The sequence below is a fragment of the Zonotrichia leucophrys genome, chromosome 18 (genome assembly GCF_028769735.1).
Source record: "Zonotrichia leucophrys gambelii isolate GWCS_2022_RI chromosome 18, RI_Zleu_2.0, whole genome shotgun sequence".
Lineage (NCBI taxonomy): Eukaryota > Metazoa > Chordata > Aves > Passeriformes > Passerellidae > Zonotrichia > Zonotrichia leucophrys.
Window position 1 is genome coordinate 5,316,027 of NC_088187.1, and position 26,019 is coordinate 5,342,045.

The 26,019-nt window shown below is 48.5% G+C and overlaps 1 protein-coding gene across 1 annotated transcript in view; it reads right to left on the reverse strand.

Moving 5' to 3' along the window:
- Nucleotides 1-23,978, reverse strand: part of LOC135455340 (heparan sulfate glucosamine 3-O-sulfotransferase 3A1-like) — a 34,759-nt gene extending 10,781 nt beyond the window's left edge. Inside the window, exon 1 of the mRNA XM_064728485.1 lies at nt 23,334-23,978. Coding sequence (XP_064584555.1) covers nt 23,334-23,896 — 563 coding nt within the window. The 5' untranslated portion in view covers nt 23,897-23,978. The remainder of the gene's footprint in view (nt 1-23,333) is intronic.
- Nucleotides 23,979-26,019: the final 2,041 nt, after the last annotated feature.

The following is a 26,019-nucleotide window of genomic DNA, read 5'->3' on the forward strand; positions in this document are numbered from 1 at the left end:
AAGCACAACTAGCAAATGGATAGAGCTCTGTTAGGAGACTCATTTTTCATGTGGGTAATTGAACCCTTCCCTTCGATTTTTCCTCTGGGTGTTAAAGACAACTGATGCCTCCCTGGAATTTGCTTATGTCTCAGAAAGGTGGAAAGACAGGAGAGAAAAAGCAGGAGAGATAAAGAGAGAGAGGAGAGAAGAGAAGAAAGAGGAGAAAGAGAGAAAGGGGAAGGAGAAGAGAAAGAGAAAAGGAGAAAGAGAAGGAGAAGAGGAGAAGAGGAGAGAGAAGAGAAGAAGAAGGAGAAAGAAGAGAAAAAAGAAAGAGAAGAGAAAGAGAAGAGAAAGAGAAGAGAAGAGAAAGAAAGAGAAGAGAAGGAAGAGAAGAGAAGAGAAGAGAAGAGAAGAGAAGAGAAGAGAAGAGAAGAGAAGAGAAGAGAAGAGAAGAGAAGAGAAGAGAAGAGAAGAGAAGAGAAGAGAAGAGAAGAGAAAAGAGACGAGTCCAAAGCACATCTTAGAGCCTTGGCTGTGTCTGTAGGGGAAACCTTGGGGAGCCTCCAGGCAAACATCTCAGATGGGATTTTTCCAAAAGCTGGTGGAGCTTTGGTTTGGGCAGCTTCTCACCACCTGGGCTGCTGAGGAAACCCATCCCCATCTCAGGGACAGTTCAGTGCCCTGCAAACCCATGGATCACCAGCCCCACTGTGTCCTGCAGGAGCCCCAAACCCAGATGTGGCCTGGGACACACACTCTGCGTGGCTGATGCCAGCAGCTCCATCCTGATGCCTCTTTCTGCACCCAAAACTTAGGGAGTCTCCACTGCTTCCCTCCCTTTGCCAAAGGAACTTCTGCCCCCACCAGAAAATGGGAACCCAAACCATCAGGTCTCCAAAAAAAGTCCCCCAGAGAGACAAACCCCAAAAATCACAGCCAGCTTGGAAATAGCCCCCATCCCTGGTGCTGGGGGATGCCTCTGCCCACATCCTGATCCCTCATCAGCCCTGGGGCTCCAGTCAAGCCAGACAAAAGGGAAAAGTCAAAGCAGTGACACGAACAATCACCCAGAAGAATTCAGGAATAATTCCAGAAAGGCCACAATCAACTGAGTGCTCAGGCCAGCAAAAACCATCGTGTGGCATTCACATTCTCTGGAAAAATCCCTTTGCCCAGGATTTTTCTCAGAGAAAAGAAAAACAATTCTTATCTCATTTGCTTCTCCTGTGTTTTGCTCATGTGGAATGTGTCTGGAGATTGTTTACCCACAGGTGATTGTTTCATTGGATTCTGCTGTGAGTTGTTTTCACGCTTTGGCCAATCAGGGCCAAGCTTTGTCAGGACTCTGGAGAGAGTCACAAGTTTTTAATTTATTCTCTTTTAAGCCTTCTGTAAGTATCCTTTCTGTATTCTTCATTATAGTTTAGTATAGCATTCTTTAATATAATATAGTATCATAAAATAATAAATCAGACTTCTGAGAACATGGAGCCAGATTCATCACTCCTGCCACAGGGCACCCCACAAATACAATGCCCTGGGGCTCAATTCAAGCCAGACAAAAGTGAAAAGTCAAAAGGGTGACACAAACAATCACCCAGCAGAAGTCAGGAATAATTCCAGAAAGGCCACAATCAAGTGAGTGCTCAGGCCAGCAAAAACTCTTGTTCCTTTGTCTCTCACTGCATTATCTCTGTCCCCTGGGAGCTGCATTATTGCCTGCAATACATAATAATGCAATTTGCTCCTTTTCCATGTCTGCCTCATTTTTCCTTGGTGCCTGGGCAGGCCATGCACACTCACTGCTCCTGCCATGGAAAAGGAGAAGGAAGGAGAGGAGTTGGGGTGGGAAATGGAGCTGGAGACAGGGGTGGGGGTTGAGAAGCTGCAGACAACGTAAAGGGGAGTAAAATGCCTGAAAATTGGAAAGACACAGGAAAAAACACTAAATGGAGGTGACTTGTGAAAAAAAACCAAAAAATCCCAACAAAACCAGTGTTCCTCCATTCTCCTTCCCTCTGAAGAAATGCCACCAAATCTCAGAGACTGAAAATGAGTGCAGGGACTAAACCACCTAAATAAAGGCAGCTGATACAATAATATTGGAAATAATGTTGGAAATGGGCAGTGGATGCAGCAGGCTGGGACCCACTGGGCTGTACAGCCACACCTGGGGAGTTCTGGGCACCCTTGTGTCTCTGGAGATTGTGAACTGGCTGCTGGGGTTTGGGGAGCAGGGAGATGGATTTTCCTCATTTACAGAGGCAAAAGGATCTGCAAGCCAGAATATTGTTGTGGAGTCCTCAACAGTTCAGCAGAGATTATGATAAATTTTGGAAATTCCTGTGGCATGCCCTGGGCTGCTGGAGATGCTGAGTGCACATCTGTGTGTATCTGTGCCTGCTGGGGGTTTCTGAAACACCCAGACACCTCAAAGACCTCACTGCTGAGAACAGAGGCTGTTCCTTAAATTATGCTGAGAAGTGACTTTTTTTATGTGTCACTACACATCTCCTGCTGCTGCATGGCCAAAACCCCTTTATTTGTATTACAGAAAAGGGAGCCTGACCTCAGGCTGTGATCTAAAATACATAGAGTCACACAAGTTTACTCTTGCAGTGGTTCTTCATCCTTCCTGTGCCAGTTCTTTGTCCTTTTGCTAAATGAAACTTTAATGGCTGGGAAAGGGCTCTGTACTTTCATTCCCAGAGCAAAGCAGTCAGGTGCAAAAGGGGGAAAAGTCTCCAGAAAGTTGAAAACGAATTTTCCTGGCCTAATGTGCAAGTTCTGGGCAAGGCAAGGGCCAAGGCAGGGAATTTGGCCATTCCTCACAAGATCCTGCAACAGCAAGAGCTCTTCCCTGAGCTCAGCAATTCCACCTTCTCCAGGGAATGCATCACTGTCTGATCCACTACCAGAGCCATCTGACATATTACAGGGAGTTTTAGTTTGCAGCAGATGCAGATTTCAGGACTGAATGGCACAGCAGCCAGCTCTGCTCTGCAGGAAGGAAGGAAGGAAGGAAGGAAGGAAAACAAAGAGTTTTCCAGAATATGGATGGACTAAAACCCCAATTATTGACATGAAGTTCATAAGTCAACTTGGGTCATTTGGATCCAGGTCAATAGACACTGCTGCTCCTCACCCAGCTCTAAGCATGGGCTGGAGGTTTCAGATCAGCTCCTGAAGGTGACTCCAGCCTCTCCTTTTCCAGCCCTGCCCTGCTTGGCAAGACCAGCCCTCCTTCACCATTCATTTCTCAGCATCCAAAGACAAAAGTCCCTTTCTCTTCCATCACACCTCCCTGGGAACAGCAAGGAAGCACAGGCAGAACTGACCAAGCCCAGGCCGACACTTTTGAGACTTTAAACCCACCACAACTCTCACCCATCACCCATGGTGGGTCCCACCTTGCAGGGAAGGGGGACACGGGGACCCCTGGCATGGTGTGATCCCTCCATTCCAACGTGAGGGGATTTGGAAAAGGATCCTGAGCCTTGGGAGCCCAGGTCTTCTGCCCTTAAGCCACTTTGGGAAGCCCAGACAGGACCCCTGGAGATGAAGGTTTTGAAGTGTGATCAAAGAGAGCTGACATAGCAAGGGGGATTAATGTTCCTGCAAACGCACACTGAAAGCTTCTTAGTTACTCCAGTGGGGCTTTTTCCAAAGGGGCCTAAGGGAGTTAGGCACTTAAAACTCACTCAGATCCTTTATTTAGTTTGCAAATGGTGCACTGGAGCAGCGTGACCCCTGCAGCATTGCTTCTGGAGCGTGTCTGCCTGAGTGAGAGGCTGAATTGATCCTGGCTCTATTGGTGGCCTCCTGCAGCTGCTGCTCCTCCACACCAGGGAGAGTCTGCCTGCGGGAACAGCTGAGGGGACAAAGCATCTGAGGAAATAAAACAAGACACCTCACTGAAAACATGGGGCTGTGTGTTCCAGGGCATGGCTGGAGCAGCTCCAGGGCTGACCCCTTCCACAGGGGTTGTGCTGGAGATGGGAATGATCTCCTCTGGGCAGGTCCCTCTGGTGGGGCTTGTGGTGGTGCTCACAGGGGTCCCAGGATGAGGGAAGAGACGAGGATTTGACTCCATGTTTCAGAAGGCTGATTTATTATTTTATGATATATATTATATTAAAACTATACTAAAAGAATAGGAGAAAGGATTTCATCAGAAGGCTGGCTAAGAATAGAAAAAGAAAGAATGATAACAAAGGTTTGTGCCTCAGACAGAGTCTGAGCCAGCTGGGCTGTGATTGGCCATTAATTAGAAACAACCACATGAGACGAGACCAATCACAGATGCACCTGTTGCATTCCACAGCAGCAGATAATCAATGTTTACATTTTGTTCCTGAGGCCTCCCAGCTTCTCAGGAGGACAAATCCTAAAGAAAGGATTTTTCATAAAAGATGTCTGCGACAGGGTCTCACCACCATCTCTAGGAAAGCTTCAGGATTCACTTATTTCATGACTTTGGTTACTCTTCACTGCTCTCATCTCCTTGCTATTTTTTTTCTCCATCTCCAGCTTTTACAGTCAAAAACTGCAGAAAGCAATCATGGTGGGGGCTTTGTTCCCAGCTGGTTACATACTTGTGATGTCCTAATCATTCCTACCACCACTCCTAGTCCTATTCCAACTTCAGACATCCCAGCTGTCCCTAGGAAGCTGCTCCAGTGTGAGACAGGAATTCACACCCCAAATTCAGGTTTGATCCCTCTCCTTAGGGGCAGCATCACGCTGGGCTCCTACCCCACACTGCTCTAAAGGTAATTGTCACTTGCTGCTCTAATGGTTCCAATTTTGGAAAAAGCAGTATGAGGAAGCTGGAAAAAAGACAGAAACTATAAACAAAGAATGTTTGTTTTCATGCAAATAGTCCTCATCATAGTAATGATAATACTAAAAATAAAAATAATAATAATGAGAAATGCAGGTCATGGTCTGGCTGCTTTCCAAGCCTTCCCACAGGGTCCCCTGGGCCTCACCCACCCCATCACCACAAACTGCTGAGGGAGCCCAAGAGGGAGCCCAGCACAAGCAGGCTGTTGGGAAGCAGGGCACACATGTGACATGCCATTGTCCCTAATTTGATTAATGAAGCCATCACGCTCAGGGAGCGTCCTGCACACCCCCAGCACCTTGCTCCTAACCCACACCACAACTTCCCAGCACAGCTCTCATTCCCCAATCCTTGCCCCTCTCAACTTTGTCAGGTAATTGTTTATGAAAAGATGAATGTACACAATAATGCTGGGTGAAGGGAGCTGATGTATGTGGTGTTAATGAATGAAATAATCAGTTTGGCAATAACTGGCATGTGTATTTGTCAAAAGGGAGCCAGCAGGACATTAGCATTCTGCAGCCACCAAACCTTTATCTCCTGGCCTTGTGTTTGACAACCGCCCCCAGATAGTCCATGAATAAAATACAGAGTAGTACCCAGACATAATTAAACTGCCAATGTGGATGTACCTAAATGAACTTGATATCTTAATGACACTAGATAGCAGGGGAATAATGAGGGCGGTGTGAAAGGGACGTGCGTAATGAGCACAGGCACGGTGGGACTGCAGCTCCTCGTTAGCACAGCCAGCTCTGCCCCTGCTCCCAGGCCAGCCCAGGGCCAGGGGACGCTGCCAGCCTCCCCCAGGGGCTGGGGACACAGAGCCACCCCTCAGGGGACCCGGGCTGCCCCTGCAGTGCTGCCAAAGCACGGGGAGTGTCTCACCCTCACTCCTCCATCCTTTGCCCTGATGCCTGGGGAAGGCTGAGCTGCAGCAGAGGCTGGGCAGAGTTAGAGAATAAAGCAGGGATTTAGTAAAAGGATCTCCTCCATGGATCCACCTTGGCAGCACAAGAGCCCAGCCAGGGCTATGGTAAATCAAAGGCGACTCCGACGAAGGGCAGAGAGAATGATGCATCTGACTCCATCATCAGAAGGCTAAAGAATTACTTTATTATACTGTACTATGTGCATTTCATCTAAATTGAATCTGCCATGCACTCACTCTTGCTCACAACTGCTCAGAACTGCACTCATCTCTGATTCTGTCCTGACTGTCCCGTGACAGTCCTGATGCACACACACACACACACCTGGCCCTGACAGGCCAAGGGAACAAAACATCCTCACTGTGGGTAAACAATCTCCATATTGCATTCTGCTTTGGCTCAACACAGGCACAGCAAGCGAGATAAGAACTGTGTTTCCCTTCTTCTCTGCTTGTCTCACAGCTTCTCTTGGTTCAGAGGCCATGTGAATATGCCACACCAGGGCTGCACCCAAGGTGAACCAAAATGGTCCCAAAATTCACAAGTGTTCACAGGGTCTCTCACTTCGATCAGTTCTGCTCTATTTGCATCTTGGAGTTAATTGTCTAATTATGCCTTTAGCTTATAAAGTCCCATCCTTGTTTTTCTCTCTCCAGCCCACGCTGTTTGTGCTCTTGGGCTGAGATTTGGATCATTTGTCCTTGGTGCCCAGCTGGAGCAGGAATTGTTCTGTCTCCCTGCTCTGTGCACAGAGCTCACCATCCCCTGATGTGAACCCAGACCCACACACTAAAGCAGCACAGAATGTGAAAAATAGAAAAGCCAAAACCTGAGGCATCAGCCCCATCTCTCTGCACCCAACCCTGCCACATCTGCTCCTCCAGAGAGCTCTGGCATGCTGCTGTGCAGTGCAGACGTGATTTTAGGAGCACTTAACATGATTAAATTACCAGACTTGCTCCTTTTTAATGTTGTTTGGGGTTTTTTTCCAGCACGGAGATGGTTTTCAAGGAAACAAGCTGTTCCTTGGGGATGGGCAGCTCTGAAGATGTCCCAAGATAACTCAGCAGCCCAGAGCCACAACCCCTCATTCCCATCCCATCCACTGCCACTGAGCCAGCTATGTCCTCTCCCAGCACCTCTGGGTGCAATCCTTCCTCTAGAGGATGCTGAGCACCCCTGACAGCCATCCCAGCTGTCCTAGAAAGTGAGGAATAGAGTGAGACAGGAATTTACACCCCAAAATCAGGTTTGATCCCTCTCCGTTGGGGCAGCACCATGCTGGGCCACCCCACACTGCTCTAAAGGTAATTAATTATCACTTGCTGCTCTAATGGTTCCAATTCTGGCAGCAAATGAGCAATGCAGAGTAAATATCAGCCTTATTAAAGAAGTGATAAAGGGAAACTGGAGCACGTGCTGCAGGGGAAGGAACACTCCCCCAGCACAGGATCTGTCAGCAGCACAGCCCCTGCCTTCTGCTGAGAGAATTCCAAGATATTTGAATACAATGAGCTCAGCATGCAGGAAAGCAACTGGTGCAATGGGCTCAGCTTGACTCTGTTGGGATGGAATTGATTGAAGGCTCAGAAATTGTCACAAATCCAGCTGGGAAACGTGACCTGGGAGAGCTCCTATGTGCCTCTGTAAAGCAGATTAGGAAAAGTTGCTTGATGCAAATGGGGAAAGTACAGCAGGTTTGGGGGAAACATCTGAAATCCCTGAAGTGTTCAAGGTTAGGCTGGATGGGGCTGGTACAAACCTGGGCTAGGGGAGGTGACCCTGCCTACAGCAGGGGATTGGAAGGAGCTGCTCTGTAAGGTCCACTCCAAACCAAACCCTTGGTGATTCTCTGATTCTATCCAAGTCCAACACAGCCAGTGCTGAGAGCCCAACACTGCAGGAAGCACAGCAAGGGTGATGCTGGGTGGGGTATTGAGATGGGTTAGGGGCCAGGAAAAGGGAAAAGGTGGCACCAGGTGGCACAGCCTGCCCAGGGAGGTGACAGGAGGAACCTGGGCACCACCATGTCCTGAGCAATGACAGCACCACTGCAGTGATGCAGCCAAAGTGCTCTGAGCTCCTGCCAGGTGAAACCCCCAACTTACTGCACTCAGCCCCTTCCCCTACTGGATATCTGTCCCTGGATATTTGTCCCAATTCTTTAACCATTGCCTTCCTTCCTAGGAAGGATATCCTGTGGTGCACCCTCATGAGCCAGTAATGGGATTTCATTAGATTAAATAACTCCAGTGAACCCCAGAGACCAACAGCACTTTAAACACGGAGCTCGGAGTTAGAATTACTGTTATTTAACATTGATTAGATTACAGGGTAAATCCAATTTCTCCCTAAGCATGTGCTGGCTGTGATTTGCCTAGTGGGAGATGCTAAGGAGAGCATTCCTGGAAATCTCTGCAGAGGGAAGGGCCCATGGCTGAGTCAGCAATGTCAGGGTGACCCAAGGCTTGTGCCTGTGCAGAGCAGGGCTCAGGGGGTGTCCCCACTGTCCCTGCCCTCACTTGGCTCCAAAGCTGGGGGTGCAGGTAGATCTGTAGCTGCCACGTTGGTTTAGCATCCTCTCCAGCAGGAACATCACCAGGAAATCATTGTAGCTCTCTGACCCACAGCCCTGCCCCAGCTGAGCTGTAAATCTCTCCCCAAAGCTCTGGCTGTCCTGGATGGCCCAAACCCCTGCCAGGGGGCTCAGAGACCCTGGCACAGAGCCCAGGACCCCTGTGCCTCTGATTATGACCCATGGAAAAATTACCAGCCTTATATGAGGATCTGCAAGCCACGAAAGTCTAAGTAGAATAATAATTAGTTTGTCACGTGGTGAAAAATAGATTTTTGGGTTTTTAGAATGGGGGTTCAGGAGGCAAGATGGAGGAATCTGGGCATGTCCAGCCTTTCTCCTGCTTTTTCTTGTCTTCCATCTTCTGCTGTGATGGTGGCACTTTTAGATTGGTTTAGAGTAGAAGCTCACTGTCTAACACAGGTGATAGGTGGGAAGTTATGGTGAATAATGCACACGTAGTTTTTAGTATAAAAATATAACACCAGTGTGCCTCTGTCTGACCTGCTGAGCAGACATTGGCAGGCCAAAGAAAGAATTTTATAGATAAGAAACAATAAACAACCTTGGGAAAGAGAATAGAAGACTTTTAACTCCTTCTTCGACCACCAGGCTGAGAAAAGAGACTTTGTGACACATCTCAGAGTCACTGTGAGCAGCAGCAATCCCAAGATGCTGTCCCTGTGCCAAAGAGCCCGAGTGCAATCAGGGGGCTGGGAGCAGATGAAGCTGTGAACTGCACAGTGCAGCGCCCAAAGGCACAGCTCACAGCTCACTGAGCTGTCACATCACACCACGGGGACAGCAGGTCCCGGGATGTGACAGGGGGCCACGGCCCCCCGTGCAGGCAGGGCAGAGCTCAAGCTGTCCCACAGCAAACAAAGCAGCTCCAGGGCTGGGGCTGACCCCACCGGGGCACCGGGCACGGTCAAACTCAATTAACTCTGCGTTAATTCTCTGCTCTGCATCTGGGTCAGCCTGGGAGCCCTTCCCTGCCCCAGCGCCTCCAACTTGCCTGCTGAACTCCTCAGAAGCCTATTCCAGAGGAGGCACTGCTGTCTCAGCGAAGGGATAGGTTGGATATTAGGAAAAAGTTTTTCACCAAAAGAATAATAAAGCACTGGAATGCTCTTCCCTGGGAGGTGGTGGCATCACCATCTCTGGGTGTGTTTAAAAAAGACTGGACATGGCAGTTGGTGCTATAGTCTGGTTGAGGTGTTGGGGCATAGGTTGGACTCGATGATCTTATGTGGGAATTTCCCAGTCCTGACATGGGAAGAGATGAGAATGTTGACTCCATGTTTCAGAAGGCTGATAAATATAAATATAAATATAAATATAAATATAAATATAAATATAAATATAAATATAAATATAAATATAAATATAAATGCATTTAATATACTATATACAATTTATAATATACAATATATATTTATATTTATATTTGTATATATTTTATATGTTTTTATATATAAATACATAACATATATTACATCGTTATATATTGATCTATTTATATATAATATATTGTCATAGAATATATATATTATATATAATATACATTATAATATAATAAGACAATAATTTTTGTCTTAATGTTTATATTATTAATATAATAATTAGTATGAAATTATAATAATATTTTATTATGATAATGAAATAGTAATTGTATTTCTATTATTAATAATCGAAATATTATGTTTATAATAATATAGATATTATATGTATAATAATACAGATATAATATTTCTGTTTTATAAAAATAATAATATTTTATCATTTTATGATAGATACATAATACTAAAACTATACTAAAAGAACAGAAGAAAGGATTTCATCAGAAGGCTTGAAAGGAAAGAAAAAGAATGATAACAAAAGCTTGTGATTCTCAGAGAGCCTGAGCCAGCTGACTGTGATTGGCCATTAATTAGAAACAACCAACAAGGACCAATCAAAGATGCACCTGTTGCATTCCACAGCAGCAGATATTTATTGTTTTTCTTTTCCTCTGAGATCTCTCAGCTTCTCAGGAGAAAAAATCCTCGCAAAAGGATTATTCATAAAATATCATGGCTACAGTCTTAGAGGTCTCTTCCAAGCTCATTATTCTGTGATTCTGTGGTGAGCCAGGAGCAGGCAGAGCACCATCACAGCTGGTGACAAACAGCTCTGGGTGCTGTGCTGGGCTGCTCAGGGATCACACCCTGGGCATGTAAAAACAAGATTTCAGCTCAGTGTGACTCCTTGTGCAAGACTGAGCACCTTCTGTGTCTGCCTGTGGTCAGAGCAAACACAGAGCAGGCAAAGCCAGTCCCAGCCCTCCCAGCTGCTTTGGGAGCTCAGCTTTGTGAGTTCATCAGGCCCTTCTCACCACCAGCCAGCTGAGTGTGTGCCAAAGCCTCCTCAGCTGCTCTGGACACAACACAGAAGATGCTGTCCCAGCCATGGCAATGCCCATGCTGGCCCCTGCACCTCCATCTCTGCAGCTGCCCAACAAAATCCCATCCCTGCTCCTAGGGAGGGCCCAACAGAGCAGCTGGGCAAGAAACATTTGGTGTTTTGTGGGACACACACTGACTCTCAGCCATTCACACCCACCCATGGATTGTTTTGGGGTTTTTGTACTTGCTCAGGAACCTCTGGCAGCCCTTAAACCCTGGCAGGTTTGCACAGGTTGGGCTAATGACCAAAAGAGCTGGCAGGGAGCAGGGATTTGAGGGTCATTTCTACCCAAATTACCCACACCATGGTGCAAAGCAGTGGAAAATTCCTCCCTGCACAGCAACTTGAATTTTTAACCAAACAACACTGTGGCATTCACATTCTCTGAAAAATCCCTTTGCCCAGGGTTTTTCTCCTGGGAAGCTGAGAAACCTCAGAGAACAAGGAAAACAATAATTATCTGATTTGCTTCTCCTGTGTTTTGCTGCTTTGGAATGTGTTTGGAGATTGTTTACCCACAGGTGATTGTTTCATTGGACTCTGCTGTGAGTCGTTTTCACTTTTTGGCTAATCAGGGCCAAGCTGTGTCAGGACTCTAGAAACAGTAATGGGTTTTCATTATTATGTTTTTATCATTCTGTAGGTATCCTTTATTGTGGGAATCCATAAAATCAGAGGGGTTTGGGAAAGCTGCAAAAGGCAGGCTTCAGAGACAGCAGAACTGTGATTAGAGCTAAGCAGGAGCCATGAGATTGATCAGCAGAAAAATTATGTAAGAAGTAGAAAAGTCAGGACAAATAGAACAATGGTCTGTGTATTAACCCTTGTCTAGAATAACTCCCTAAACTACAGAAAAGTTTATCAGTGAGATATTAGGAAGTTCTAAGCTTAATAATGGAGCTCTGTGCATTGTGTTTTAAGGCTCACAAGCAGGTATTGTATTTAAAATAAACAAGCATTGTTTAACCAAAGGTACCTGTGCTTATAGTGGTTGGATGGAACTACTGTCAATGTGCTTTTGCTTTGTGTGATTGGTCAAAAAGCTTTTAAAGTAAGTTGTAACATTCAGTTCTGTGTCTGCTGCCTGGGATGTGAGCTGCTGGCATCTCCCCATTGTCATACCCATGTAATGAGACTGATGCTGGAAAATAAAACAGCTCAAAGCACGTTCCCAGCAGTCCTGTCCCATTGGTACAGGAGATTTGTACAGAGACCCCAACCAGTGATAATTTCTGTATTCTTTAGTATAGCTTAGTATAGCATTCCTTAATATAATATACTATCATAAAATAATAAATTAACCTTCTGAGAACATGAAGTCAGATTCATCATTCCTTCCTTCCTTCCTCATCTGGGGGCAGCACAAACACAAAACAACACCAGCCATAATTCCCCTTCAGTAACATTTGGGAGGATGAGGCTCCCTGGGTCACCCTGTGATCCACAAGATAATTCCTGCAGCAGGAGCAGGAGCAGACCATGGGTCCCTCCAGGGTAAGATTTGGCAGCTCCCTCAGCTGGGCTTTGCTTCTGGTCCATCACACTCAGCAGCTCCTGGTGCATTGTTCTTTGCCAAGCACTTTTCAGACTCTTCTAGCTAAAAACCTCCCGTGGCAGCCAATTTCACAGCTTAACCTCACACTGTTTGAGGAAGTCTCTAATTCTGCTTCTTTCCAACCTGTTGCTGATGGGACAGATGGAGACCTGAGAGGGGGAGCAGGGGCAGGGGGATGACAGGGTGCCTCAGAAACCACCCTATGAAACCTCCCTGGAATGAACAAATCTCAGGTTGCTGTTGATCTTCTCTGCCCTGAGATGTGCAGGATGTCTCTGGTTCGGCCTGCACAACTGAAGAACGAGTCTGGACTCTTCACTTTTCGGTCTTGAGGTTGTTTATTAATTCTTATCTATAAAATTTCCTTTCTGCCCAGCCGAGATCTGCTCAGCAGGGCAGCCACAGGCACTCTGTGTTGTCCTTTTATACTACAAACTACCTATAACATATTTACACTTAATTCCCAATACCCATCACCTGTGTTAGACAGTGCACTTCTACTCTAAACCAATCCCAAAGTGCCAACATCACTGCAGAAAATGGAGAACAAGAAGAAGAAAGAAGAAAGGCTGGACACGCCCTGATCCCTCCATCTTGTCCCCATAACCCCCATACCAAAAATCCCAATATCTGCCTTTTCACCCCGTGAATATCTTACTATTACACCATTGAAACCTGTGTGACTTTCAGGTCCTCATACAAAGTTGGCAACTTGCTCCAGGGGTAAAAATCAAGTCTCCAGGTGTTCTGGGCAGCATGCCAGGGTCTCCAAGCACCCTGACGGGGTTCTTGGCAACTCTGGACGTCCAAAGGGATGTGCTGAGTGCTGAGTTCCCACAAACAAGGACAAGCCAGGGCTCCCCAAGCCCTGCACAGCCCCAAACCCCACTCTGCATGTCACTGCCTGTGCTCTGCTTGCTGCAGGCACTGAGATTTTCCCTTTGTGTTTTTATCCTCCTTTTAGAGGTGATGAAGGCTCTAACAACCTTTGCCACACACGCACAAGAATGCTGAACGCCAGGCAAACATCTAAGGGCAAATAGTCACATTCACACAGCAGAGTTCAGCAGTGCAGGAGGATAATTGTGCAATATTCACTTTGTGCCTTGCTGTGACACGCAGCTTTGCATGCAGAAAAACCCAAACTGGCTTTCAGAACATCCACCTCTCAGCAATCAGAAGCACAGCACCCCAAGCCCTGTGGTGGGGCTCTGCCAGCAGGCCCATGGGCAGGGAACAAAGGAACTGGAGCCAGCTCAAACAGCAGAGCTCATTTCTAGGGACACAGACCAGGATTACCAGAGATGGAATTCAGCCCAGACATGAGGATTAGCACCCTCAACTCTTGTGAGAGGTGTCAGAGGAACTTTTCCTGACCTTCAGCACAAGCAGCAGCCTGGAAGATGTGCCTGGTGCCAAGGGAAGCTCAGCGCACACTGAACACCTGTGGTACTTATATATTTTGAAAAAAAAATTATTGTTTAAGATTTTTTTTCTGGGAAGCTGAGAAGCTTCAGAAAAAAAGAAAATAATTTTTATTTTATTTGGTTTTCTTTTTTTGTGCTGTGTTTATCTGTGGAATGTGTTTGGAGATTGTTTTATTAAATTTTAGTGCAAGTTGTTTTATTAATTAATGTTGTGTCGAGACTCTAGAAAGACCACGAGTTTTTATTAGTATTTAGTAAGGGTTTTTAAAAATTTTGAGTATTTTTTTAGCATTTAGTAAGAGTTTTTAAATTTTTTTAGCATTTTTATTCAGTATTTAGTAAGGGGGTTTTTCTAGTATTTTTAAATTTTTTTTAGTAAGGGTTTTTTTTTGTATTTTTAGTATAATATAGTTTAGGTTTTTTTATATAATATAGTACTATAAAAATAATGAATTAGCCTTCTAAGAACACGGAGTCAGATTCATAATTCATTCCTTCATCAGGGCATCCCTGCAAATACAACAGGGCACCTCCTTGGCACAGCATCTCTCCTGGGCATCACATCTCCAGCCTTTCACTCACTAACTCTGAGCTGGAGGAGTCAGGACACAGGTGGGAAATCCAGATGTTTCCTCACTTGTTCTACAGAGCCAATTCTTGGGATTTCTCTCTGTAATCAGGCTTCCCAAACAGTCCAGCTCAGTCTGTGCTAAAGTGTTTAAATAACGACAAAAGATGCTCTGTGTTACCAGATAAGATGATGAAGGCAGAAGTGAAATGGTAATGACAAAATGCAACACTGAGAGTTGAAAGCTGCAGATACGAACACACAGAGCCACACATGGCAAAACACAGAAGGCACAATTATTGATCTGGTGTTTTTCCATAAAAGGCTTCCCCAGACAGCTTGGTTTATGGGAGGGAGCCCTCTTCCAACAGGCAATGGCAGAACAGCCTGGCTTTTTGCAATTTTTAATGAAAAAAAGACCCCGCTGGAGAGAGAAATAAATAATTAAATTGATAAAGAGCCAGCTTCCCATGGTGATGCTGCACGTGAACCTGAACATCTCTCCCCAGGGGATGATGTGAGGAGGGTGGCTGTGGATGGAAATGATCCAGCTGTTAACATCCCAGCTCGCAGCTGTGCTCAGGAGCTGCAGACAAGGGGTAGAGCAGGATCCCACTGAAACTGCAGGAGTTTGGTGCAAGAAATGCCCCCAGATGCCTGGAATCACCCCAGGGGGATTTCCTTATGTGACCCTTGGCCATGGGGAAAACAACCCCAGGAGGCTTCCAAAGCTCCCCTGGGGCAGCAGGAAGGAGAATTTCCCCCTCTATTTCCCACCAGAGACAAACCCAGCAGCCTGGGGGAGTCTGAGCAGGGATCTTCAAACCCTGCAACAGATGGTGGAGCACAGAACGAGGCTCCTCACTTCCAGGAAGCAAGAAGGATGGCATTGCCATGCATGAAGGGAACCAGCAATTCCTTCTGCTGAAAGATTTCCTGCTGCAGAATCCCGTTATTCGACGGAAGAAATGCCAGGAATAATTCACTTCCTCGAGCAGCTCTATTTATACCCTCACTGTGAGCACCATCCTGCTCACAGGACTCAGGTGGGTGTGCAGCTGAACATGTTTAACCCCAAACCATGGAAAAGTGAATTTCTCAGGAGGTGGGTTATGCAGGAGAAAGGCAGAAACCCCAGCCATTGTCACAATCCCTGGGATGGCCCCCAGTGATAGTAAAAGGTTTTCAAATCATAAAATTTGGGGAATTAGAAAAAAGCTAGACTTAGTGGGGCCCTGGAAAAATGTTAAAAATAGGCTCTGAAAATGTTAGGCTTTGTGTTTGCCAGATCATGTGAAATTGCACCTGCATAAGCAGTATATGATAAATGATATAATTGTTAGATGTGATGATTGTTTAGTAATTAAATATAATTATTGTTTAATCGTAAGAAGAATCATGAGAAACTATGTTAGAAGTTTGAGGAGGACCACGAGGAGCCCATGCTTGGATGAAATCTATGTATACAATAGAACAATATAAGTTTAATAATTAACATGAAAGTTATATAATGATAGAATATAAAACATGTTCATCCCAAAGCCATGTTGGAGTCAGATTTGGGTCTGTACCCGACACCCAGAGCTCTTCAATAAAAGCACCTGCATATGATCATTATTGTGATTATGTGTTCCTGAACGCTAACACCAGTACCCAACACCAGCAACACAAATTTAACTGACCTAACTCACTCCCCTCCCATAATACCTGCACATAATGAGAATTTCCAAAGATTTATGGCCACAACACCCTGCCCCTGCTGCCCCTCTCCAGCATCTGCAGTTTCCCTGTGAAAGCAGTTTGGGTTACCTCAGAATCCTCCAGGGGAAAAGCATCATCGGCAGCTCAGGGGTTTCAATGCCTGCCTCACACAGGGGGCTGCTCTCAGGTTTTCTATCACTGCTTGTCTGCCCTGAACTCTCTGGACGTGCACCAGCTCCCTTCCCCCTCCCCAGACCTCTCTGCTCCTATTCTAAACTTCAAAAGGTGAAACCCAAGCTGGGCTGTGGTAAAGACATCGTGGTGGGGATGTGTGACGGTGTTCACAGGGGTTCTTAAATGAGAGAAGAGGTGAGGATCTGACTCCATGTTTCAGAAGGCTGATAATTGTTTTATGATATATATTACATTAAAATTATATTAAAAGAATAGAAGAAAAGGTTTCATCAGAAGGCTAACTAAGAATAGAATAGAAAGAAATGATAACAAAGGTTTGTGGCTCAGGCTCTGTGTCCAAGCCAGCTGACTGTGATTGGCCATTAATTAGAAACAACCACATGAGACCAATCACAGACTCACCTGTTGCATTCCACAGCAGCAGATAATCAATGTTTACATTTTGTTCCTGAGGCCTCCCAGCTTCTCAGGAGGAAAAGTCCTAAGGAAAGGAATTTTAATGAAAAGATGTCTGCGACAGGGATGGTGTGGCCAGGGCATGGCCCCGATTCCCACAGTCCATGGAATGACTCCCAGGAGACTCCCAGGGCAGCAGGGCAGGCTGGGAGCACAGCTGGACATTCACAAAACCCAACCAGAGTGGTTAGAGCAGGTGAATCTGCTGCTTCTCTAAAGTTTATCCCAATTTTTGCCATAGATGAGCTCTCACCCAAGCCAGCTGCAGCTTTGTGCTGCTCTCCACGAGACCTGGCTCTGAGAGTTTCACTGACAGCTTATTGGACAGCCAAGGCCATGCTTTCCCAATTGCTCAGCACCAGCAGACAGGGCCAGGGGAGCTTTATTTGCAAACATCTCAGCAGAGCCACTGTGGGTGAGGAAGGTGCTGCTCTCTCCAGGACTGGGGTGTGGAGCAGCACTGAAGAGGAGGATGGGCTACAGACCTCTGAGACTCCCCTGCTCAGACCACAGCATCTGGAAAGAAGAGTCCAGTGAAATCTGAAGTATTTATTTTGGTGCTTTCTGATAGGAATGTGGTTGACTTCTCCTAATATGCCAACTCAAGAGCTCACTCCATCACCAGGAACAGACACAAACCCCAGATATGATCTCCTCCATTAACACAAAACAGAAGGGATATGTAGAGACACAAAATGCTTGGAAAAAACCACCAAAAAAACAATAACTCTTTGGGGTCTGTTTAAGGAGTAAGAGGGGAAAGAGCCCAGTTCTCTGCAGGGAGATCTCTGCAGGAGTGTCTGTGCAGTGCCATCCCTGGAGGTGCATCCAGGTGCAAGGGGACAGCCAAAGCTGTGCCAAGGTTTCTGATGGGTTAAATAGCACCTGTCAGGACCCAGGACATCCCTCTGGCTGTCCTGAGCAGCCAAGACCCCTGCCAGGGGGCTCAGAGACCCTGGCACAGAGCCCAAAACACCTCAGGGTTTTTGGTTATGACCCATGGAGCAAATTACCAAGCTTATATGGTTGGTAATTTACAAGCCACAACAGTTTAGGTAGAATAATAGTGAAGTTATCATGGGGTGAAAAGTAGATTTTGGGGTTTCTGGTATGGGGGTTCAGGAGGCAAGATGGAGGGATCTGGGCATGTCCAGCCTTTCTCCTTCTTCTCCTTGGCCTCCATCTTCTGCTGTGATGTTGGCACTTTTAGATTGGTTTAGAGTAGAAGCTGACTGTCTAACACAGGTGACAGGTATTGGGAAGTAATTGTAAATGTTGTGAATGTAGTTTTTAGTATAAAGACATAACGCTGCCCCGGGGGCAGGCAGAGTGCCTGGAACTGTCCTGCTGGATGGACCTCGGCAGGGCAGGAGAAAGAATTTTATAGATAAGATACAATAAACAACCTTGAGACCGAGAAATGAAGAGCCCTGACTCCTTCTTCAAGTGCCGGGCTGGGAAAAAAGACTTTCCAACTTTTCTTGGGGTCACTCTGACAAGCGAGAGATCCCAACAACCACCCAGCAGCTCTGGGTGGTGTTTAACCCATCAGAATGCCTGTGACTCCTCATTCTGTGCTGCAGAGATGTGTCCCACCACAGCCCTGCTGCTTCCAGCCCTGCAGCCACTCCTCCTTTACCCCTGGGCAAACTGAGGCACACCACACCTCCCCAAACTTCCAAACTGCTTCAGATCTCTGCTGAAAACCCTTGGAATATCCAATTCCAGGCAGTGGCAAAGCACATGAGCACCAGAACCAGTTAGTGTCTTCCCAGCCCTGATTTCCCCAGCATTTCCAGCTCCTTTCCTCAGCACAGAAAGGTCCCTTCAGCCACCCCCAGACCCTCCTCATCCTCCACCTGCAGGGACTCCTTGCCCAGGAGACCCAGCACAGGCTCAGCCCATCTCCATCTGCTGTTTACACTGAATTAGCTGCACTTTGGGGCCACAACCACCTTTTGTTTCCTTTTTATACAGTACCTGGCCCTGCCAGCTCAGTTCAGGAGGTGTTTGATTACACAGCTAATAAATAAACAAGGACCTTGATCCTCTTCAGCATGTGGCTGTGCAAGGCTGCAATTTCCAGGGAAACTGCTCCAGGCTGTGCTTGATGCCATTAGTGAGTCAAATGTGTTTGGGACATGAGATGGGATGAGATGTTCCCAGGACAAGGAGAAGGTGCTGCTAAACCAGCCCTTCCTACCTGCAACTGGGAGTGGAAAACCCAAACTGGTTTAATGTCCAATAAAACAGGCACACCCTGAACACAGGCACAGAGCTGAGCTGGTGCTTCTTGCAGAAGGAAGGTGGGGAGATGATCCCTTCAAGGCAACTCCTGCAGCAGCATCTCCCTCACACAGGGGGGTTTGCAACAAGGGTTTTCCTCCTGAAGGCCACCCAGTCCTGCTCCACCTTCCATAAATTGTATTTACTGCCCTGATGTGCCTCCAACATCATCCACACACTCCTGTCCTCCCACAATAATTCACTCACAGAATGCTCTGCTGGATCACAAAGACCTCAAACCCCTGCCCCAGGAGCAGCCTGACTCCATCTCCATCAGGGATAGGAAGTCCCTGACTCCTCCTGCCCCATCAGGCTCTGATTTCACCCTGGTTTGAGGCACAGAGGATGGGACACAGCTCAAGGTGGGATCCAGCTGCTCACAGCTGGATCCCCAAAATTCCCCCTTCTCCAGACCTTCACTCGATTCTGCGAATCTCCCACCCATCCCTTTCCTCCATCTCAGACCCCTTCAGCATCTGAGGTGTTCTCTGTTCCCCCCGACTCAGAAATGTCATTGCCTAGATTACAAAGAAGCAAAAAAAAAAAAAAAAAAAACCACAAAAAACACCTGGAAATAAATCCCAAGAGGACATTAATTAGGAGTCAGAACTCCCCAGCTCTGGAAGCACTGAGGAGCAGAGATATTTAAACTCCCAACCTGACGGAGTAACTCTGAATTATCTTTCATCTTCCCCTGCATCAGATGTAATCTAATGACATTAACTCGGCTTCACTCTAGTGAAAGTGGCATCGGTGCTACAGAGGCAGGGAGATTAAAACATATGAAATAAATGTTCCTGGGCTGAGTGACAGTATAATGGCATTCCAACAGGCAGCTCAATCAGTGCAGACTAACAAAAGATCAGAGGGAAAGAGCCACATTCGCAGTATCAGCCACAAACACAGATATTTCCCTTTAATCCAGGGGTTTTTTTTCCATGCCTGGCTCAGCCCCTGTTCCTGGGAGTTTTCCCCAGGCTGTGCAGCCGTTTTGGGCTGGGGGTTGGCAGTTGAACTCTATTAAAGCCCGTGCTCACCTGCTATTGAACCCAGCTGGCTCAATAGCCTTGTTCAGGGCTGCAGCAGCCAGCTCAGCACTGAAGTCAATGCCAGCATTGTGGGCTGTCCCCTCCCTCCTTTTGTCCCCACTGCACGAGGGGACTCAAACCCAAAGCAGAAAAAGCTCCTTGGGGCACACAACTGCCCTTGATGTTCAACCCACACACGGAGGTGTCACACTCACCAAATGAAATCCCACGGATGGATTTCACAAAGTCAGCTTCTCCAGGGGACCAGGGGCTGCACTGTTACTCCTTTTATTCCCTGGAGGATGTTTCCATGCACCCCAGCAGGTGACCTGCATGTCTCCAAGCCTTGTCACAGACAACTTTTATGAAAAATCCTTTCCTTAGGATTTTTTCCTCCTGAGAAGCTGGGAGGCCTCAGGAACAAAATGTAAACATTGATTATCTGCTGCTGTGGAATGCAACAGGTGCATCTGTGATTGGCCCAGGTTAGATGTTTATAATTAATGGCCAATCACAGTCCAGCTGGTTTGGACAGAGAGTCTGAGAGAGCTGCCTTTGTTATTCATTCTTTTCTATTCTTAGCTAGCCTTCTGATGAAACGTTTCCTTTTATTCTTTAAGTATAGTTTTAATGTAATATATATCATAAAATAATAAATCAGCCTTCTGAAACATGGAGTCAGATGCTCATCTCTTCCCTCACCATAAGCCCCCTGTGAACACCTCACAAACCCCACAGGCACACCTGGCTGGCTGCTCCAGGAGCATCACCACTGCTGCAGGCACAGCCCAGCCCTTCCCCCTGCTAAGGGAGCAGCTCTTTTATTTCCAGGGAAAATCAGGGCTTTCCTCATGGCCAAAACCCCTCAGCCAGCCTGTCCCTGTGACAGCTCCACAGGCTGGCTGCCCCTTCAATCTGTGCATCAGCCACCAGCTTTTTGTTCCCTGGGTGCTGGCTGCCTGTGCTGGCTTCCTGGGGCACTGAAAACAAACCCAAGTGTTTATACCTTGTAATGACCCTAAACCTGTTTAGTCTGACTGCTGGGAAACAGCAGCACACATGAAACCTAAGCCTCTGATGGCAAAGATAAGGAATGGGGACCTCTGGCAAACATCTGGCCATTTCCCCAGCCCTGAACCCTCATCAAAGATCACAACAAAGCCTGCAGACAGACAGGTAGGTTTGTAAATGAGTATTTGTGAGTGGTGACCAGAGTGCTGGCACCACGGCTCTGCCATCCTGTGTTAGCAAAGATTACTCACACAAGCAAAGCCAGCAAGATTAGGTCTCAAAGGAATAATCCCACACAAAGAATTCACTGTACCTCAGCCTCCACAGGGCTAATAAAACAACAAAAACAAAAAGGAAAGAAAAAAAAAAAGAAAAAAGATGAAACTGAACTCAGCACATCAAATACCAGAACAAACAAACTGCAGCAATTAATGGGAGAGCTCATGTGCCAACTGCTAAAACATAATGATTACACAAACAGCACACGGGGCAGCACAGCCAGGCAAAAAGAGCTGCAAGATCAAGACCAAACCTCTGGAAAATTATATCCCCTGCCCTAAATGCCTGTGGCTCCTCCTCTGTCTAGGTCTGCACTCCTCGCTCAGGACTGCTCCACAAACAGGTCTGTCTATCCCACTGCCATCTGCTCCTCAAAGCTTCCAGAGCATCTTTGACAAATGAGCTTTTCTGCATATCCACCATAAATTTCAGTAGATGCCACCCCACAGCCATGTGTTTATTTTTCAAAGTCAAGGCTTGATTAGAGTTCTTGAGGTTTTTCAGATTCATTTTTAACGTTTCCTTTCTGCCACAGGGTCAGCATGTGGAAATCGGATAAGCACGGACTAAAAATATAATTTTGCAGACAGCTTCAGCCCACACAAAAGGAAATCTTCCTTCTCAAGAGAAGTCACACTTTGCAGGCTGCAGGAACCCAGAGTGTTTCTGACACTGGCATATACACAAGGAAGCTCATCCCTTCCACGTGTTAAGACTTTTACATCAACACTCGGACTGCCAGTACTACCCTACTCCACATTTCAATGCTGTCACCACAAGCTGAGCCAAAATCCTCTTCTCTCTGCTAATAGCCAGGCTTTATGTGAAAGTAAAACAAACTCCAGGGGTACCCAAATCCTCTCCTGTTTGCTTGTTCATTCAAGAGAGCCACAAACACAGGACACACTTCTGGAGACAGCAGTTTCACTCTCACCCTAACCAAGCTGCCGGGAAAACGCTCCTCTGCTAACTTTAAAACACACAACAAAAAAAAGACCTGAACAACTTCAGCAAGAACCCTCTTGGCTTTCACATTTACTGGTTTGTTTAACAAAACACTAATTCATTGCAAGAACCACCCGATCAACCCTTTGCTGGTATTTCAAAGGCGAGGTGAGCATGCGGGGTGTGCTCCTCAAAGTGACATTTTTGGTTAGTCGCTAGTGGGATGCCGAAACATTTACGTGGGAAATAAGGGGGTTTTGTCCACACTGACTACAGGAAAAGTAGTCCACACTGACTACAGGAAAAGTGGCTTCTGCAGCGCCGGGCTGGGAGCGGCGGGAGGCGATGGGGAGGCAGCCGGGGCTCGGCTGAGACTCAGCGGTCAGCCACAGGTTTGGCAAAGAGCTGGGGGAGCATAAAGATATTGAGGGGCTGCGCTTTTCACGGCAGGGTTTAGCTGTGCCTCAGCAACCCCGTGCAGTCCCCAGGCCAGCGGGGCACTCAGCGCTTCTCCCTTTGGAGAAGGGAGCGCCGGGGGACGGGAGGGTCCTGGGGCACTCCGGAATGGGGACAGCCCGGAGGGGGATGCGGGGACAGAAGGGTCCTGGGGCACTCGGGAATGGGGACCGGAGGGTCCTGGGGCACGCAGGAATGGGGACAGCCGGCAGAAGGATGCGGGGACAGGAGGGTTGGAGGATTTTGGAGCAGGCAACAGCCGGGCTGCAGCGGGGAGCGCCGGAGGGACCCCGGGAGCGCTGGTGGTCCTGGGGCACTCCGGAATGGGGACAGCCGGGAGAGGGATGCGGGCACTGAGGAATGGACACAGCCCGGGAGAGGGACAGGAGGGTCCTGAGGACAGCCGTGAGAGGAGGGCAGGAGGATTTGAGAGCAGGGACGGAAGAACGGGTGGAGCGAGAGACTGCGGGGAAAAGAGCTCCATGAGCGGAGGAACGAACGCGGGGCTGAGAAAGGCTCGGGAGCGAGGAGCGGCGGCCAGCGGGGGGCACTGGCGGCTCGGCCACGGCTGCATCCCCATCCCCATCCCCGTCCCTATCCCGATCCCCATCCCATCCCCGTGCCCGTCCCGCCGCCCGTGCCGTACCTGTACCAGGCGAGTCCCCGCTCGTAGTTGCGGTCGAAGAAGTGCGGCTCGGCGCCCACGGCGCGCACGTCGGGGTGCACCCGCAGGAACTCCAGCAGCGCCCGCGTCCCGCCCTTCTTCACTCCGATGATGATGGCCTGCGGCAGCCGCTTGCTGCCCTCGCCCAGCAGCAGCGCCAGGGTGCCGGCCGTGCCCGCCCCGCCGCCCGAGCCCCCGGCCCGGCTCCCGCCGCCCCCGGCCGGCTCCTCGGCGCCCGGAGCCGCCTCCTGCCGCCGCCGCCGCTGCTTCAGGCGCTGCAGGAGCCGCTTGCGCCGCGCCGCCGCCGCCTGCCAGGGGGGCAGCTCGGCCGAGCCGCCCAGGAACTCCCCGCCGCCGCCCTCGTCCTCCTCCGATGCGGCGGCACCGGCGGCGATGATGGGTCCGGGCAGCGTCTGGCAGCGGTCGGCCAGGCAGTAGAAGACGTAGAGGGACATGAGGAGCGAGCAGAGCATCACCAGGAACTTCTTGAAGATGCTGCGGGGCAGCGGCTCGGCGGCGGGGGCGGCCGCCGCGCTCACGGCCATGCTACCCCGAGAGGGCTGCGGGGAGCCCGGGCCATGCTCCTGCTCCGCGGCCGCCGCCCGGCGCGGCCCCTCCGCGCTGCGCTCCGCGGGGCCGGGCGGCTCCGCGCTGCTGCCGCCGCATCCCCGGCGCGCTCAGGGCGGCATCCCCCGCGGGGGACAGCGCGGCTGGCTGCGGGGGCTCGGCGGGGATGCGGGAGCGGGGCTCGACGCGGGGCTCCCACGTGCGGATCCCGCCGCGGAAAACTTCGGCCGAGGCATCACCGGCAGCGGGGCGGAGCGCGGCCGGCGGCGGGGCCAATGGCGCGGCGGGGGCGGGGGGCCAAGCCAAGCCCGGAGCGGGCGGACCCGCCGGAAAACCGCTGCCGAGCCCTTTAGGGGGGGCGGGGGGGTCCGGGAGGCCGTGCCGGGGGATGCGGGGATGCTCCGGGGGATGCGGGAACACCTCGGGAGGCCGTGCCGGGGGATGCGTGGGTGGCCGGGAGGCTGTTCCGGAGCTACTCGGATGCAGGGATGCCCCGGAGGCTGTGCCGGGAGGTGCTGAGGTGCCCAGAGGCTCTCACTGATGGTGCAGGGATGCCCTGAATGGCCGGGAGGCTGTTCCGGAGGTACAGGGATGCAGGGATGCCCCGGAGGTTCGGCTGGGACGTGCAGGGATGCCCCAGAAGCTGTCACGGATGGTGCCGGGATGCCCTGAGTGGCCGGGAGGCTGTTCAGGGGTACTCTGATGCAGGGATGCCCCGAAGGCTGTGCCGGGAGGCGCGGAGATGCCCCAGAATCTGTTGTGGAGGGAGCAGGGATGCCCTGAGTCCATCCCGCGGGGCAGGGAGGAGAGCTGGGAACTCTTTGCTAGTTTTCTTCTCGGTGCTGACAGGGACATCCTGCTGCCCACGGGCTGCCTCTTTCGGCAGCCGAACCCTGCAGGACTTTTGGCTGACCACCATGTCCACCTGCCTGTCCGGCCACTCAGGGTTTTAATTGAACCCCCGCCCGGATCCCTCCGGACCCAAGAACAAATTCCTGATGTTAATAATCCACCCTGACAGACACAAATACCTTTGCACGGAAGAACAGCCCCCCTAAAGCTCTGGTGGGTGTAAAACACACTCACGGTATCACAACCAACGTTTCCACTGAGCTCCGTACAGAACACAGCACAGAAACACCCAAAATCAGACTTTTCCCCCCTAATTTGCACAAGCTGCCCCTGGGCTGGCTGCAGAATCTGGCCCACGGTCGGTAAGAAATATCTACAAAAGCAACACGATATTGCTGTTGGAATTTGCTCGTCTCCTCTGAGAGTACATAAAATGTGGAAATAGCTCTCAGCTCCGTGGCTGCCTGATTCTAAGGGCTTCGTTATTTCATTGCCTGTGGGAATGCCCTCTTAATTTGAAATGTTTGTCATAGATTATAGAATTTTCAAACAAACTCACACATGAAACACTTGACTTAGATCCTTTTTTTTCCCTTCTGTTTGGTGTGGACCTAGCTGAGGACTTAAACTTCAACTACTTGGAAATATAGCTGGTGTATCCACAAATTATGCAATGAAAAGAGGGGAGAAAAATTGCATTGAATTATAATCAGCCATCTGCAGAGCTGGCTGGCTAATAAAAATGTGTTTCCAAATAGTAAACAGAGCAAAATTAATAACAAATGCTATTTGCAGTGAATTAGTCTGCTAGATTTTGGTGTGTTTGGTGACTTTAAGATACTGTAGCATTTCAGGTATTTCAATGCTCCAATATATAAGTAGATTTACAAAATGCTATAAGCAGGTTAGGCCACCAACACCTCTAGGAAACTACTTCCATCATTAGGAACCTAAATGCCTTTATAAATCTGTGCTCTGATCCAGCTCATTGAAGTCAATGAAAAGACTTTGCTGACATCAATGGGCTTTGGACTGGGCCCTGCAGAAGGGTAAAAGTGGTTTCACTTCTTATTATTCTCATTATGATTCTTTTTTCCTAGACACTTAGAACAGTGCTACACTTTCTGTTTGAAAAAAATGGTAATTTCAAATGGAGAAAAACAGAAAAGATAAGGGAAATTGGTGTGAAAGAGCTTAGAGCATGTATCTGCTGGGATTGCATTGCAAGACTTATGTTTGCAGCATTTTT